The sequence below is a fragment of the Takifugu rubripes genome, chromosome 5, assembly GCF_901000725.2.
Source record: "Takifugu rubripes chromosome 5, fTakRub1.2, whole genome shotgun sequence".
NCBI lineage: Eukaryota > Metazoa > Chordata > Actinopteri > Tetraodontiformes > Tetraodontidae > Takifugu > Takifugu rubripes.
In genome coordinates, this window is record NC_042289.1 from 11,839,782 (window position 1) to 11,856,862 (window position 17,081).

Below are 17,081 nucleotides of genomic sequence, written 5' to 3' on the forward strand. Positions count from 1 at the left end.
ACACACACACACACACACATCTCCATCATCATAGAAGCAACCCTTTAATCGTCGACTCACGGTGGCCTGTAAGCACCCCTGAAATTAGCTGTCATCTCTGGAATAACAGAGTCACCCTGGAAGATTATTTCCAGACCTAATGCCAGGCAACTCTATGGCTTTTTAACCGGTAACAAGGTGCGTGTTTGCAGGTGCAGGGTTGCACCTCCCTCTCGCAGTGGGACAGGTGACATCATGTTCAGCATCAAGTCACAACAAGCAGCATTTGAAACGTAGTTTGCAAAAATTGAGGAATTTTCACAAAACCAAACAGTCCTACTATGTCTTAATATGTTTATATATATTTATCTTTTCCGTATACAGTTGAGTGTTGTGCAGCAAAATCAGGCGTTTTTGGCTTGCTGAGGTCGAAGGATCCGATTCTAAAATGTCGGGAAGAGTAGTGAAACATTCCTCAGCTTGGACGCTGGTGCCAGATCTCACAGGCCCCGAAAGGTCCCCGTCCTGCATTTTTAGAGCCGTATAAACACACGCACGCACGCACGCACGCACACTGTTGACGTTGCTTCATTCATTTCGGTCTGTGGCTGAGAGGCAGACGGAGCTCTAGTGGCCGAACTCCCCCCCCCCAAACCTGCATCGCCCGTCTGCCGAGCGTCTCTGCTCCGGCTCCTCGCTCACTTTCAGACACTTTTCTCGGTTTTCAGCAGCCTTTTCTGGGGCAGAGAACATGCACGGCAGCCGGCGGCACCGCGACCAGGAGGCTCGGGCACCGTGGACCAAGCGGCAACTGGTCCTTTACAAATGCACTTTATATTTATTCGTCGTCTTCGGTCTGGAACTGAAGAGCAGCGCCACGGGTGAGGAAAAAGTTCAGCTTCATTTCTTGGACGGGCGAAGATGCGAGCAAACATTTAGCATACTCCGCTTGGGTCGCCTTTGAAATCGAGTTATTGTGCAAGGGGGGAAAAGTCGCTTCTGTCGTGTGTTTTCTGAATTTGGAACCCTGGAATGCCACGAACCAAAAGTCCGAGCGTGAGTGGAACCAGATGTGCAGAAACACGTAGGAGGAGTGAAGGGGCTGCTGGATTACTGTCTCCATTCTAATTTCCAGTGATGCCACTTGCCTTCAAAGCTGACACCGACGTGCATTCCTCCGGTTTAGATTGTGCTTCTGCTGTGATATATAGATATTTTAGGCTGAGGGGGTGACGCTGCTTTGGCACCCTGCGGGCAGATGTGACCTGAACATCCGGTTACAGGCTGCAATTAACACAAACAAGTCCGAAAGCTCTGCGTGTAAAATAGCGTCTGAAGATTTATTCTATTTTCTGACCAGACTGCTGTTTTTTCTTTCTACATTTCTGCCAAAATTTGCCAGGAAATGTTCCACTGGATAGGAAATGGAGCTCAGGTCAGTTTAGTTTAATTAGGCCGTGGCCACTGGCCAACACAACGTCACGATTTCTTTTAATGAACCTTCAGAAGAAATATGCTCATTTTGATGTGAATTGTCAGCTCTGCGCTGCTCCTCAACACATTTAGATTCAAATAATAATGCCATGAATCCAGCTCTCGTCTAAACCCCCTGCAGCTAAATTCTAGAATCACTTGTCAGTTCACTGTTAAACCAACAGATGAGCTGCAGAGCAATTATGGAGGGAAACGATTATAGTTAATGACTGATGAGGCGCTGCTGAACTCTGACAGCCTCAACGCTACCCTAGCCGATTATGCATGAGAGAGGGGGTTCTATTGTGCCAGCGTAACCTATAACATCCCATCAGAGTTAACCGGAGCAGCTTCTGTCGTCTGTATCACATACGTGATGTGGATGAACCTGACGTGCTTCGGTGGGATCATCTCGCTCAGATCTCCTCCTCCATCTCAGAGGCCAAATCCATCTGCAGTTTTGGTTGCAACAAAGGGCAGAGCTCCATAAAAGAAAAACACCAAAGGAGCAAGCACGGCAGGGTGCAATCTGCTGCCTGTTTATTGGTTACCATTTTATCACACTGACTAGTTAGGGCCTGTTTTTGTTGACTCAAGCGTCTGTAAAATAAGAGCGATTACAGGAAATGTACTCTGGTTTAACTGCTCGGGTTACTTTAGTTTTAGCGATCTTGTCACACAACCGATTATCCTTGCGAAATGTTCCCGATTCTTATTGTGCTGAGCTTGGACTTGCTTCTGATGAGGCGCCGCATTATGACTGGAGTGGAGGTGGAAGTTCTGGGAATATCTGCCTCTCTTGGCGTGTGTTGCCGCTTGTTCTTGGCTGCCTGCTTCAGCCCCTCTCTTCGGCAGGAAACTGCCTTCAGTGTTGAGAAAAGGGGTGACAGGGCAGAGAAGAGGATGGGATCACAGCAGGAGAGCTGTTTGTGGCTTAACGTTCACAGAGCCCAGTGGCTTAAAAGTTAATCTGGAATTTTGCACTCCCTTTGATTGCCTGGGAGTTTCCTCACATCAAACATTAAGGTTTTTTTCCTCTTTAAACTGGAATTAAAGCCTCCTTTTGAATTTGCGGGAGCTTCAGACTGGGTTTGTCAAACGTTTCACAAGCTCTTCAACAGGAGTTTAGAATATTCACACATGCATTTTTCATGATTGTAGCTGGTTACGTTGTGGGTCTGTTTGTGTGTGTGTGTCCGTGTGTGTCTTTTTCCCATTCCAACTGTGAACTCACCAAAAATGATTGATTTATAGGCATAAATGTGTCCTGGGAGTTCAGTCAAAACAAAGCAGCTGGCCTGGTTTTCCTTTACAACTATTCTGTCACTTAATTTCACTTATGATTCATTTTATTCTATGTATAGAATATTTTCTATTTTGACTCTTTTTAAAAAAAAATACTAAGTACCATGGGGAGTAAGTGGGCACTGCAGCTGGATGTAACAATAAACCAGACAGTTTTACAAGCGCAGCATGCTGGTGATTGTGTCTGATTGTGATGTACAGCCTCTCCCAGCTTATTCTGCCCCCGGTTGACTCTTTTGTTGTGTTTTGTACCAACCGAGTGAGCCAACGCTGCTTCTGAGAAACTCAACCACAGACCCGAGTGCAAGTGGAGGGGCGTGTTACTCGTCTTCTCCAGATTACAGGGTTTTCTTTTTTGTGATGAGACTCCATTGTGTCCATATAAACAGAGTGTTGCAATTTGGGGGGGGGTTGGTTTCTTTTTCACCAAAATGTGATCTTTTCCCACCTTCCCCACTTCCTGGCCTCTCACAGGAACCTGCCAAGGTGGAATGCTGTGGGTCTCACTTGGGTCTCAGGTCTCAGACGAGTGTGCATATTAACTGGATCTCAGTTTAGATTCACCTCTACTTGGACTGCTTTGCCTTTTGCTTTCTGTATCTTGTCTGCAGCCCTAAATTTTTTGTTTCTGAAACTGAAGGCAAAATTAGAAATAAACCATCAACAAAAGATAGTAATACGCTGACACCTCTGTATTTTATTTGAATGTATGAATGCACATGAGTGTTCTGCAGACCTGGAGGTACCACGTGCATGTATCTGGAGAATTACAGTAATGCGCACAAAGACGTGAGTGTAAAGCTGGGAGAAGCCCAAGACCAAACAGGCGCTTGCTTCATCCCAGTTTCATAGCTTATGACTTCAACCACCCTTCACCCAACAGATTACTCATTTCTATGCTTATTTCCTGTGTGCGAGATGAGGCAACTCCTGGTCAGTTTAAGGGAACATGTTGAGCCTGTTCATCCACGGCAGCTTACCTTGCATTAAACACGCATGCAACTCCTGCAGCGATTTCAGGGTTAAAGCAGGATGGACGATAAACAAGAGTAAATCACACTATAATATGCATGAACACCAGGGGCCACAGCACTAACCAACCCTCCTCCATTTAATGGAGGTATTGATCCTGCCCCTGACCTGTTCTACAGATCAGCTGCTAACATGGAATCCTGTTTATTGATGGATGCTGCTGCTGTTCCTCTCTGTCTGTGCAGCACCGCTGGACTCTGATGATGTGGCGTTCTTCCACGAGGGCGCTCGAGGGTGCCTGGGGGTGCGGGATCACTCCCTTATCCTGTCACCTTCCTGTGAGGACATCAACCAGCGTTGGAAATGGGTGACCCGGAATCGATTGTTTAACCTGGGCTCTTCGTTGTGCTTGGGCATGACCACTGCTAACCTCACCTCCAGAGGTGAGAAGTCTTCTCTGGGGGTGTACACCTGTGACCGAGAGCCCCCCAGAGCTCAATGGACCTGGAACTGTGACCAAGTGCTGGACAACCTTAACAACTACCTTCCCATACCCTCACTTTGGAACTCCTCAAGCCTCCCTACGCCATATTCTCCATTCCTCAAATGGACACTACATGGCGGTCTCCGGGACCTGTGCTCCAAACCCTATCGTGGTACGTGCTTTTCTAATTAAACAGTTTGGCCCTGTGATGGTTTAGCATCATCTTGACCAGCTACTGACCAAAGACAAGATTGAAGTGGAGAGTGAAACTAGTCACACTGAAAAATAGTGTTCAGCTTTGTTCAGCATTTATAGTTTAAAAGACAGAAAAACTCAACATGTCTTCAACAAACATCACCTTATTTTGAGGACTCTGTCAGCCAGAGCTAAGACAGGATGGAGGTCCTGTTTGTAAAGTACAGTAAATATAGACAGATGTCTTCAGTTGTGTGTGTGTATAAATATATATAGTGAGTGAGACTGAATCTCTAACTAGAAGAAAGGATGGATCTGTAGAGTTACCAAAACTATTGAATCGTCCCAGAGAGAGTTAGAGACTGAATCTCTAACTGTGTTGAGTATATATATATATATATATATATATACTCAACACAGTTGGGAACATGTTGAACCTGTTCATCCACGGTAGAATCTCTAACTGTGTTGAGTATATATATATATATATACTCAACACAGTTAGAGATTCAGTCTCACTATTGTCTCATTTGCATAGTTGGCTGTATTTTGAGTGTCAGATGTTCCAGTTGTACTGACAGACCACACTCAGAGTCACATGCCTCTGCAAATAAAAGCAGAACTGCTGGAATCAGATGACCGGAAGAAAAGCAGAAAATCCTCCGTTACCTTCTTCGTCTTTCTCTCTTTTCAAATGTCATCAGTTTCATCTGTGGTAAAGTTGCACCGGCAACTTTGACTTTCCTGTTACGATTTTTCATGAAAACTTCTGTGTGAATTAGGGACGCCGCAGGAAAAAAAAGGCCTCTAACGTTAGTCAGATGTAGTAAGAGCCGCACTGCCAGCAGCGGAGCGGAGCGGGAAGTCAGAAATCTCTTCTTTCTCATTTAACACATCTGCCCTACTTTCCACTGACTCTGCTTGTTTTGGTAACTCTACAGATCCATCCTTTCTTCTTCTTCTGTGGTTTTCTTTGGTTCGTGCAATTCTACTGGAATGTAAAACAACAACCTTGATTCTCTTTGCTGAGCAGCAGATCAGATGCGGATTGTTCAACTATCTGAAAACAACCGTGTCATATTTTAAGGTGTTTTTCACATTAAGTTCAAGACCAAAGATATTTAGTTTTCCCCCCTGATAACCTGCCAGTTTTTACACTCCATTTTGCTGACCGGGATTTGTCTGTAACTCAATCTTCTGATTTGCTCGTGTATTTGATTGTTCAAGCCACTAAGCAAACATACAAGCTACACGGGTTCAGCACAGTTCACAGTCATAGTTTACTGGCAAAGCAAACATTTCCCTCCTGCATCATGAACAGATTTTCTCTGTTTGCGTCCCAGAAATTTACACAATCCAGGGCAACTCTCACGGGCACCCCTGCTATTTCCCCTTCCTGTACGATGGCCAGTGGTTCCACAACTGCACCGATATCGGCCGTGAGGACGGTCACCTCTGGTGTGCTACGACCTCCGACTACGGCAAGGACGAGCAATGGGGCTTCTGTCCTGTAAAGAGTGAGGATCACTTTGTCCACTCGGGACGCTTTCACACCAGCTTCCTCCACATTTCCTCCGACTGAACTGTTCACTGCCACTAATAAACTTCACCCCCTCCCTCGCTGTCAGGCAACACCTGTGAGACATTCTGGGAAACAGACCCGCTGACAGACAGCTGTTACCAGTTTAACTTCCAGGCTACGCTGACTTGGATTGAGGCTTGGATCAGCTGCCATGAGCAGGGGGCAGACCTGCTCAGCATCACCAAACTGCACGAGCAAACGTACATCAACGGTACAAACACATTTACATCCATTCCTCCAGTGCTGAATGCCTCTGTGTGTGGCGTGTAAAAGGCCCACACATGCCTGATGTCATCCCTCAAAGGGGGCTGCGGAATTGGAAAAAAAGCCGGAGCTAAATGCACATTCTGTTGCAACTTGCTCAGCAGTTGGTTTCTTTTTTCTCTGTTGTCAAATGTGCTTTTGTGCTGCTGCTGTAGGTTTACTGACTGGTTACAGCGCTGCCCTGTGGATCGGCCTCAATGACCGGGAAATTCAAGGAGGCTGGCAGTGGTCTGACTCTTCACCACTTAAATATCTCAACTGGGAGACAGGTTAGTAAAAGCATCTCTGTTTTTTTTTTTCTTTTTTGAAGCCTGAAGCATTTGTGGTCTTTTTCCTGCATTGACAGTATTTTCCGCAGAAAGCCGATGCTCACTTTTAGCATCACCTCAGCATAAGTGCAAACACATGTGTCTTCATTCTCGTGCAGCCAAAGTCCCTTCATGCAGGAGTATTTGGACGCCTTAAATGAGTTATTCTCCTCCTTCAGGCCAGCCGAATCATGCCGATGAGCATAACTGTGCTGTGATCAGGACCGAATCGTCGGGTCGTTGGCAAAACCGGGACTGTTCTGTTGCTCTGCCCTATGTGTGTAAGAAAAGGCCCAACGCTACTCTGGACCCCTTCACGACTGGTCAGTGAGGAGCTGTTCAGTTTATTCCACAGAAGGTCATTTATGCAGCTTGGCCAGAGTTCTTTGTTTGTCACCCCCGCAGACTCGTGGACCAACGATGAGAAATATGAGTGTGACATGGGCTGGCAGGCCTTCCAGGCTAGCTGCTACAAGCTGAATTCAGAGAAGACCGAGTGGGAAACGGCTCAGAAAACCTGCCAAAGGATGGAGGCCAACCTGGTCAGCATCCACACCCTGCCTGAACTGGAGTTCATCACACGCAGCGTGAAAAAAGGTGAAACTAATGTTTCCTCTGACCCAATCAGAGTCACCCAATATTATAATAGCAATAGCAATAATAACATAAAAAGATCTAAGGGGGGGTATTTTTACACACTGTGCCCGTCATTAATTAGAAATGGTCATTAGCATCTGTCGATAAGGAAAAAAAATGTCATGTCACTTCCTGTCAGATGTCGGGCAGGTGTGGATTGGCCTCCATGACACAAACATGCAAATGGACTTCCAGTGGACTGACCACACACCTGTCATCTTCACCTTCTGGCACCCGTTTGAACCCAACAACTTCCGCAACACCCTAGAAGATTGTGTCTCCATCTGGGGCGCGGTGAGTCAACACACCCTTCCATCCACCCCCAGAGCGCGGGGGCTTTAATCCTCCTCCCAGTAAAGCACCCCAGTTTGTGTATTCTGAGCAGCTGTGCCCTCTCTTTCTGCTCGTGTCTCGTGGACGTGCAGGAGAGCCGCTGGGACGACAGCCCTTGTAATCTGACGCTGCCCTCCATCTGTAAGAAACTGGGAACAAAGAGCGATGGGAAGCCACAGCACCAAGAGTGCAAAAAAGTAATTCTCCCCTCTTCCTCGTCCTTTCCTTCTAGTTCACTCTTGACCTTTTCTGCTTCTGCTGCTGCTTAGTTTGGACAGGATATTTTAAAAAAAGTCTTTTGTGTCCTTTTTCCAGTTTAGAACAGTATTAGTTAATACTCTAAGTATTTTAGCTTTTTCTTCACCTTTGACCCTTTTTCCCCCCCCTGAGCTCCTCTCAGTCTGCTCCAACCCCACACTGCCTTTTATATTACTCCTTAAGAAGTTTAACAGGCGTCTCTCTCTCCTCTCTCTCTCACACACACACACACACACACACGCGCGCGTCCACTGTTATTTGGCAATTACAGCATATTTTTCCATTGGCCCCAACAAACCGTAAGAAATTGTCTTAACTGCGATGGCTGTTGTTTTTAAGGGCCCAGAAATCCACCGTCATGCCCACTACTTGTGCCCACATGATGATTGATTCCATCTGGGCATATCCATCTGTCAGAGATTTCACAGTCCATAATTCTCTCCATATGAGACCTATTTCCTCATACCTGACTGCTTCCAAAACAGCCTTTGTAGCAAATCTTGCTTAAACTCGCTGTGTGGTATAACTGGATACTTTGCCAAGGAAAAAGAAAACTAGAGTAAATCAGTGTGTCTTGGGACACTTAAGCAGCATATTTTTAGAAAGCATTTATTTTAACATTTAAATTGGTGTTTGCACTGAACAGTGGTTGTTTATGGCCTGGCAGGGCTGTTTTGATGGTTAATATATCATCCCTTCTGTCTCTGGGGAGCGAGGCATCATGGGCGGTAATGTGATGGGGGTCGTTTGGCATGGTGCACGCCGCAGGGCCTTTCGGCGGTGCAGTTTGTCTCGTGCTCATGAGCTGGATTCATGCAACATGTGAAATAACACAGAGAGAAAGCCTGCTGACATCCTCAGGAGCATTACACCATTCCTGATATTTGGGGCTATTTTGTAATTGAGCATCAACTTATTTTAGGATTTTTATCCCACAAAAAAATAGTTGTTGAACTATTTTTGCAGCGCTGACGAGACAGTATCGGCGTATAGAGACTGACTGTAGACACTTTCTATTGACTTTCAGCTGGTTGTTTGGTGGTCTGACCCCCAAGTTTCCTGTTTGGCTTCACTGTTGCTGGTGTTTGGGCAGGATTTCAGCCTCTGCAGGCAGCTGTTTTTAACTTGTCTTCTAACTACATGCTAACCAAAAGAGCAGATACCAAAATAGGACTTCTACTGGAACATTTTATCATATCGAGATACCTTTAGAGCTTCTTTAACTTGACAAGAAATAGTTTTATGTAGAAAAGGTAATCATTTTAGTGACGTATTTCAGGATCTATGTATGAATAAATGTGTGGTTACCTAATAGCGAACAAATGAAAAGAAGCACATTAAAGTAATGGATTAACTGGTTCCGATCCGGTTGCTGTTACTAGTCACTAAAAGAGACGTCACTTTGAAATATTTTGCTGCAACGCTACTCGAGGCCTCTTTCCAAATGTCAGATGTGGCTGCGCAGAAAGCCCGAGGTTGAGCTGTCACCCAGCATCACTCTCACGCCATGTCACCCGCTTTGTGTCTGGCGTGCTCTGCATCTGGACACGTCCACAAGTGCAGGAAGGTGGGATAGAAGCCAGGCAAATGTTATTTCTTCATGCCTTGGCATGTTCCTTTTCTTCTGCATTGGAAACACAGTTTCCCCAATGCTGGTGGATGGGGGGGCAGGGTTTTATAACATACCGATTCTGTGACTTCATCAAATGGGGCCTTTTGCGGATAATACTTTATTACTCATTTTAAATGAGCTTCATGGTTTTTTTTTTTGTAAAACTAAAATCCTTTATTCACTCAGGGCTGGAAGTGGCACAGTCCAGCTTGTTACTGGGTGGGAGAAGATCTTGTAACCTTTGATGAAGCCAAGAAGACCTGTGAGGGTTACGGAGCAGCACTTGTTACCATTACCAACAGGTGCATAGCGCACACAGCCTCCATTGTAGCAGCTAAAAATGTTCAAAAGCTTTATTTTTCTCCAATTGTCCCTTCTATCCCTCCCCAAGGTTCGAGCAGGCTTTTGCCAACAGCATGGTGTTCGGGCGCTCCGACGACATCTTCTGGATTGGCCTTACTGACCAGGGGAGCTCCAGCTCCTTCCACTGGCTCAGCGGGGACGAAGTGTCATTCACCAACTGGAATCGAGACCAGCCAGGTCAGTTGAATGAATGAGGTCAGATCTTCACAAGCAGGGTGAAGAAAGATCATGTGGCCTGGATACTAAAGCACAAAGGCATTTCCAAGATTACCTCCCATAAAATCTCGCTGGTTAAATGATTAAGGATCATTCAGACTATAGTTGATGAGTTTTTGAGTCCTAACTTCTGTTGGGGATTAATGATGCGTGAGTCAACGCTCCGCATCACCTCGTCAGTGTATTACTGTGCATTTCATCAGTTGGAGCCTTTTGTCTTCCTGTTTTCTCAACCTACGCTCACCCCGTTTTCTATTCCAGTCAGAATCCAGGATGGCGGCTGTGTCTCCATGGCGACGGGCTTCGCAACAGGTCTGTGGGAGGTGAGGGAGTGTGCGTCATCGAAGGCGAAATTCATCTGCCGCCAGAACCAGGGTGCTTCTGTGGGCCCTCAGCCTTCGGCCGCTCCGGCCCCTCCGGCCCCTCAGCCTACCCCGAGCCTCAACGGCTCCTGTCCCAACGAATGGAAGAGCAACGACAACCTGCGCTACTGTTACAAGGTTCACCTTAACGCCATCAGCACGCACACATCAGGGTCAATTCTTCACCGTGCGGGCATCACCCAAGCATCTGACACACAGGCCTGAGTGTTGCCCCTCTTTTTTCCACGGCTCTGTCCTGCGTGTGCAGGTATTTCATTCCTCCCAGCTGGTGCAGAAGCTAAGCTGGCTGCAAGCGCACCTGTTCTGCCAGAGACATGGAGCCAACCTGCTGAGCATCAGTGGCCACGAGGAGGAGCAGTTTGTCCTGAAGGTCCTCCACGAAGTCTTTGGGTGGGTCTTAGCATCTCTGATCGTATGTGATGATGATGTGATGATGATGATTGTGGTGGTGGCGATGACCGAGGTGATGATGCGGCCCACAGGGAGTCAGAGGAACATGAGCAGCACTGGTTTTGGATCGGATTAAACAGAAGAAACCCCACGGACAACGGCAGCTGGAAGTGGAGCGACGGACTCACTGTGAGTGACAAGAAGCATCCCAACTAACTAACATTTTCACTTCTAACTTTATACTGTATTTGTGTCTTAGCTGACATACCAGAACTTTGGCCGCTACTATTACAACATCCGCCAGTGTGCTGCCGCAGACCTGGGTAGTATGACATGGCTGGCCATGCACTGTGATTCCGAATTAAACTGGATCTGCAAGATCCCCAGAGGTACAGCTGCTCTCCCCCTTTCATCGCTCGATGTTTCTCAGTAGCTCATCACGGTTTCCTAGTTTCTCGTGCTCTGACTTTGCATCCGCCTCTCGCTGACTCCGCCTCCTTATGATGTCATTTGACCTGACGTGCTGCCCTTTTTGTTCCTGTGCGGTTTTTAGGTAGTGTTGAGAAGAAACCAGAGATATCTGAAGGTGGGTATTTTTCACCCAGCTCATGAATATTTATTATTAATATTATATATTTATTAAAAGGTCTTTGTGGCCTCATCTTCCTTCCTCCTCACCTCTTCCAAAAGGTCCCAATTCACCGCAGTGGATTGGTTTCCAAGAGGCTGAGTATAAGTTTTATGACCACCGCACCACTTGGGACCAGGCCCAGCGGATCTGTTCCTGGTTTGATTCCTCGCTGGCCTCTGTCCACTCAGCAGAGGAGGAGGCGTTCCTGGCCAACACTCTACGCAAGGCACTGCACCTTATATACACAAGTTCATCCTCATTTTAATGCAATCCAAATGTGCTCTCAGATGCTCTCTGGCTGCTGTCGTTTTAGGATGTATAATCTTTAAAGAGCCCTAACAAGTGCAAACCTGTATAATTATGGTGCCTGTGAATGGCTGGATTCTTCCACCAACAAACCGGGCACGGTTGAATTACAGGGACTTTAGCTTTGGCTCATATTGAACCGTTTCTTCCCCACGTTCAGATGGAGAAAACCCAGGGGGACAAATGGTGGTTGGGTCTTCAGACCTATGAGAATGACGGCCGCTTCCGCTGGTCTGATCACTCCGTGCTCAATTATGTGGCCTGGGCTTTGGGGAGGCCGCATCCGCTGAGCCGCGACCGCAAATGCGTCTACCTTTCTGCCGACAAAGGTAAAGACCGCCGCGTTAGAGGGTGTGAGCTGACGCTGTGAGGAGTAACCAGTATTTACTGCCCCTCACACAGCGGATTGGTCTGATCAGAAGTGCTACTCTGATTTACCCTACATCTGTAAACGAGTTAATGTCACGGGAACCATTCCCCCGACTCCGGCGTCCCCCCACCCCCCGTCAGGCTGCCCTGAGGGCTGGTCTTCGTATCAGCACAAGGTACGTTATTACACAACGCCTTCTGAATGTCCTCAGTCACAGTAGATATAACCTGCTGCGTCGCCGCAGTGTTTCAGAGTCTTCGCTCAGCCAAACAGAGTCACGTGGTCGGCAGCCAAGTTGAAATGTGAGACGCAGAGAGGCGTGCTGGCAGTGGTGTCCAATCATTTGGAGCAAGGTACTCAGAAGTGAAATAAATGGAGTCCATTGTGAGCATCATGAGCTATTTGGACCCGAACATTCGACCCCGCAGACGGACTCTGATACAGTCGATTCTCTCCTTCGCAGCCTTCATCACCACTCTGATTTACGATGCCATATTTGACCTTTGGGTGGGTATGACCTCGGACTCTAAAGGCCACTTTCAGTGGGCCAGGCCTGGGCTTCTCAGTTACACCAACTGGGCTCCCGGAGAGCCGCTTGACAACAGTGGACCGCATCACAACAGAACCCCGGTATCCAAAATGTCCATGTCAACACGTGCTGTGAGCGTGTTCGTTGCTTTTCTGTGCTAAGAAATTCATGGTCTAATCTCAGGGCAACTGCGTGGTGATGATTCATGGAAACCCACTTCAAAATGCTGGGATGTGGGCTTCCCGAGCCTGTGAGATGGAAAATAACGGGTACATCTGCCAAAGACAGCAAGGTATGCTATTGATTAGTAACCACCCACCTCGTGCTATAAAAATGTAGAAACTTAGGTTAGATTTGTCTTTTCTGTAGATTCAGATATAGCTCCGGCTCCACCACTTATTCCCGCTACCCTGTCAAAACCCGTGGAACTGGGACAAATGACTTACCGTGTGGTGGAGAAGCGGCTGGACTGGACCGGCGCCCTCCACCTTTGTGAATCCTTGAACGGGACCCTGGCCAGCGTGAAAAATCCCCACGAGCAGGCTTACCTCACGCTGCTGATCAACAGCCTTCATCGACCTGCCTGGATCGCTCTCTACAACTACGGCGTGAGCTCACTGATGTCTACTGCAATCTAAACATGACTGCAGCAGAAAATGGCCAAAGAGAAACTGTTGTGATCATTTTCCTTCCTCAGGGACGGAGCTTCACCTGGCTGGGCGAACAGAAAATTTTCTATTCTAACTGGAAAGATGGCCAGCCCAACCAAATGGCAGGATGTGGTCACATGACCACTTCTGGACAATGGGCTATGACTCCCTGCGATGCTAAGCTAGATGCCGCCATCTGTGAAATTAGCGGTAAGTGCTTAAAATAAGCACGTCATTATTTATGAAGGGTCCAATAAATGTGCTTAATACTGTTTTCTCATTGAAGATGATCGTTTGGTCCACCAGTGGACCTACTCTGGCCAGTGCCCCCACACCTTGGGAGACTGGGCATGGGTGCCTTTTAGAAACCACTGTTATGCCTTCAACCTGCATAGCCTGAAGCTGCAGCAGGAGGCTCGAGTGTCCTGTCAAAAAGGTGGGGAACCATTAAAGAGGTGTACTCCTCAGCTCCGTGACGCTCCACAGCCCCTCCTGTGGAGCACATGATGCTGAACAGCCATTTCAGTGCAGACACGACTGACAAACTGCATCAATGTTGCTGTATTTAGTTATTCATGGAGCCAGTGGTGCTGATTTTTAATTCTCTATACGGTGATTTCTCTGTTTCCTGTTCCAGTGGGAGCAGAGCTTCTCTCCATTCTGGATGAAACTGAGAATGGATTTATTTGGGAGCACATCCAGAGCTATGCAGAGCAGGCATACGGAGCCTGGCTGGGCATCAGTGTTAAAGGTCGAGCAGCACACTTACTTCCACCTCTCTCCACAACTGCAGGCTAATTAACCTTCTAAAATGAAGAGCTGTTTTTAGTGGATTTATTATACCCAGTTTTCTAATTTAATCTATCTATAGTTTAATTTATCATTTAATAATGTAGCATAATTATGAAGCAACTGCAGGAAAACTGATTAGCACGTTTTTCTCGTGAAGATTATGAAGTAGGGCGTATCATTTCTAAGTTTAAATGACGGAAATATTCATTAAATTTTGGCATATTCAGCAATCTAAAGGAAGGAGCTGAAGCAGACAAAGCAAGAGGAGAAAATGAGCCCTCCGGTTTGAAAGAGCGTGTCCATGTGTTCCTGCTGCAGGCAGGGGTCTGGTGTGGAGCGAGGACGAAGAGATGTCCTACAGCAACTGGGAGACGCATGAGGCGGCCTTGTCCGTGCTGTCCCCGAACTCCTGCTTCTGGATCCAGAGCAACAGTGGCCTGTGGAAGCCGGGGTCCTGCAGGAACCGCACACACGGCGTCATCTGCAAGAAGCCTCGCGGTGAGCACACTCACTGGGGTGAAGACGGCCTCAGGGCCAGGTCCACTCATGTCAGACTAACATCCATGAACGGAATCAAATCATAGGATATAATAAAGTGTCTCCTCTTCTGTTCGCAGTTGCTGAAACAGAAGCTGTAACAGGTCAGTTTTTCCGCCTGTTCTTAAAACTAGGAGACTTCCCAGTAGAATAAGAATCACCTCTGTGACGCCTTCTTCTTTCTCCCCCCCCAGCGGACGACGACCATCTTCCCACGCTGATCGTGGTCTTGATGACGTCCCTGGTCCTGGTGGCGCTGATCGGGGTTGTCGTCTACCTGTACCGACGGCGGACCGTTGGGTCCCGGGGGTCCTATGAAGGAGCTCGCTACAGCCGCACCAATTCCAGCCTGACGGAGCAGACGGAGAAGAACATCCTGGTGTCGGACATGGAGCTGAACGAGCAGGCCGAGTAGCAGGGAAGTCCGAAACGGAAGAGCCTGGTTTAGATGTGGAATTCTGTTTAAAAGCCAAAGTGATTTCCATCGTTCTGAAGGGCTGTGTAGAGCGCAGCAGAGGTTTCGTTTTTATAAATAAATCTCCGACTTTGTGATCCTCTTTAGCAAAGACTCCAATAATTCCCGCAATTTTTGTTTCTCCAGACAAAAAAGATTCGTCCCTGAAAACTTGTTGTCGGCCATAAAGGGAAGAACGTTGTAAATTACCCCCCCCCCCATCTTCCTCAGCACCAGAGTCTTATTTTTTTTTCTCATTGGTGTACATTTTATTTGACTCTTCATTTCATTGGAAAGTCCAAGAGCGGAATCACATTTACGGCTCGATTCTTTGGTGAAACTCTATCTGACCTCCAGATCAGTCAAGTCTTCCTGCGGACCAATGTTTTTTTATTTGTTTTTGATGGCCGACATCGAGGAGTGTTTTGGTTTGTGGCCGTCATTTTGTTTTCTTTGATTCACCAGTGTATGTGCAGCTGTAGAGAAGTGCTAGTGATGATGCATGTGTCCGTACGAGGTGGTTTTTTTCTTTTGTTTTGTGCTTGTTTTCTAGCCTGCTTCTCTCTCTCTGACCGGACACGTCAGCACCAGCTGTCGGATGAACAGAGGAGGAGGAAGTCCAAATGTGAACGCGTGGATGATGACAGGGACCAATCTCAGTGGTGCTCTCAGGCCGTCTGAGGGCCGTACACTAGAACTGTGCACATTTGAAGTTCAGAAGAGAGCCTGCTTTTGAAAGCTGGTCTCTGCATAGACGACATTGTCTTGGTACTGCTGGACTGAGTGTTGTCTCCAGACGTTCAGACTTTCAGCTTCCATGGCTTCTGTGTACATTTTGGCACTTTCTCGTATTATGTAGAGATAATTCAATATTAGTCATCCATTTTAGGCTTTGCTGCTCCGTTTTAAACCTTTGCTTTCTTCTGGCTCCGCATCTGGAGCCGATTCAGCAGTTTCTGAGGAGCTTCGTTCTCTTCGGAAGCACCGTGAAGAAGGTGTTTCCTTTTCTGTACACTTCACCGGTAGGATACTTAGTCTGTTCCAACTTGTGTTTTTAACCTGATGAGTGGTAAAGGCCTTTGAAGACTCTCTAACAGGATAATTGCAACACTTGAACCACTCATTACCCCGCGAAGGAAAACCTCCCACATCTGCATGACAGAATTGTATATATGAGCCAAAGAATGTTTTAAAAGTTGAGACAACATCCTTGTAAGTATTTTTTGTCAACATTTTATTTTGATTTTTTTCCATTTGTTTATTTTCTTCCACAGATTTTGTTCTCTTGACTCTGATTGCATTTGTGCCTTCTTGCTTAGAAGAATATTTCGGTGCCCTTTTAGTCTGAGGCTTTGGGTTTTCTTTCTTTTAAAAAAAAAAAAAACCCCAACTCTTACAAAAAAAAAGCAGCTCCGTGAGTTTGACAAAGATAGAGGGGGAAGGGAGGAGGAGAGGGTGTAAGTGGAACTGGATTTGTGTGGGTCTCCGTCTGTGTGTCTGTGTGCAGTCTCCAGCTGTGGAATGTTGAGTCGGCAGGAAGATCTCAGTGGCACGTCTGGAACCAATCAGAAAAGGAGGGCTGAGGGACACGAAGGGTCAGAAGAAGACTGAAAAAAAGACATCCTGACCAAGGAGAAAAGAGGGAAAGTGAGGAGTGTGAGGAGGAGTCTGGGACGTGGGAGGGAGGAGTGGAAAGGTTTGTCTTGGCTAAGCCTGGCCTCTGCTGGAGTCAAAGAGCTTCGTTTTAATGTCTATGAGGTCCTAGTGAATTGAAGGTCTGTTGAAGTGTGTTGCCTTGATTATGGCATAAATGTGACCCAAACTTGTCTTGTCCCACAGAAAATTACCTACAGCATTCTTTTTGTTTGTTTGTTTTTTAAGTTTTGTGCTATTTTCTACATGAAAACAATAAAGTCTATGTTGTACAAGCTGCTGCTGCTGTCACTCATATGTGATAACAATAATAATAAGAAGAATTTGATAGAAACGTAACAGAGAAAACCAATCACAGGTCTAAAAATGAATAACGAGCGTTTAACCGACAGACTACAATGACCAC

At 46.7% G+C, this 17,081-nt stretch overlaps 1 protein-coding gene across 1 annotated transcript; it reads left to right on the forward strand.

The window, feature by feature from the left end:
* Positions 1 to 359: 359 nt before the first annotated feature.
* mrc2 (mannose receptor, C-type 2) lies at positions 360 to 16,950 on the forward strand. The gene is made up of 29 exons (XM_011604182.2): positions 360 to 860; positions 3,975 to 4,385; positions 5,752 to 5,925; positions 6,037 to 6,201; positions 6,410 to 6,523; positions 6,742 to 6,885; positions 6,968 to 7,159; positions 7,338 to 7,492; positions 7,624 to 7,728; positions 9,588 to 9,703; positions 9,793 to 9,941; positions 10,242 to 10,480; positions 10,611 to 10,753; positions 10,846 to 10,942; positions 11,013 to 11,142; positions 11,307 to 11,339; positions 11,444 to 11,610; positions 11,851 to 12,019; positions 12,093 to 12,235; positions 12,305 to 12,413; positions 12,524 to 12,690; positions 12,773 to 12,881; positions 12,959 to 13,197; positions 13,287 to 13,449; positions 13,526 to 13,675; positions 13,877 to 13,990; positions 14,350 to 14,529; positions 14,649 to 14,672; positions 14,763 to 16,950. The coding sequence occupies exons 1-29, from the start codon at positions 731 to 733 to the stop codon at positions 14,981 to 14,983; spliced, it is 4,452 nt and encodes a 1,483-aa protein (XP_011602484.2). The 5' UTR covers positions 360 to 730; the 3' UTR covers positions 14,984 to 16,950.
* The last annotated feature ends 131 nt before the right edge of the window (positions 16,951 to 17,081 follow it).

Coding starts and splice junctions, on each gene's coding strand:
- mrc2 (XM_011604182.2), top strand. CDS start 731: ATGCACGGCAGCCGGCGGCACCGCGACCAGGAGGCTCGGGCACCGTGG. Junction 10,481..10,610: donor ACCTGCGCTACTGTTACAAG/GTTCACCTTAAC, acceptor CTGCGTGTGCAG/GTATTTCATTCCTCCCAGCT. Junction 13,676..13,876: donor TCGAGTGTCCTGTCAAAAAG/GTGGGGAACCAT, acceptor TTCCTGTTCCAG/TGGGAGCAGAGCTTCTCTCC.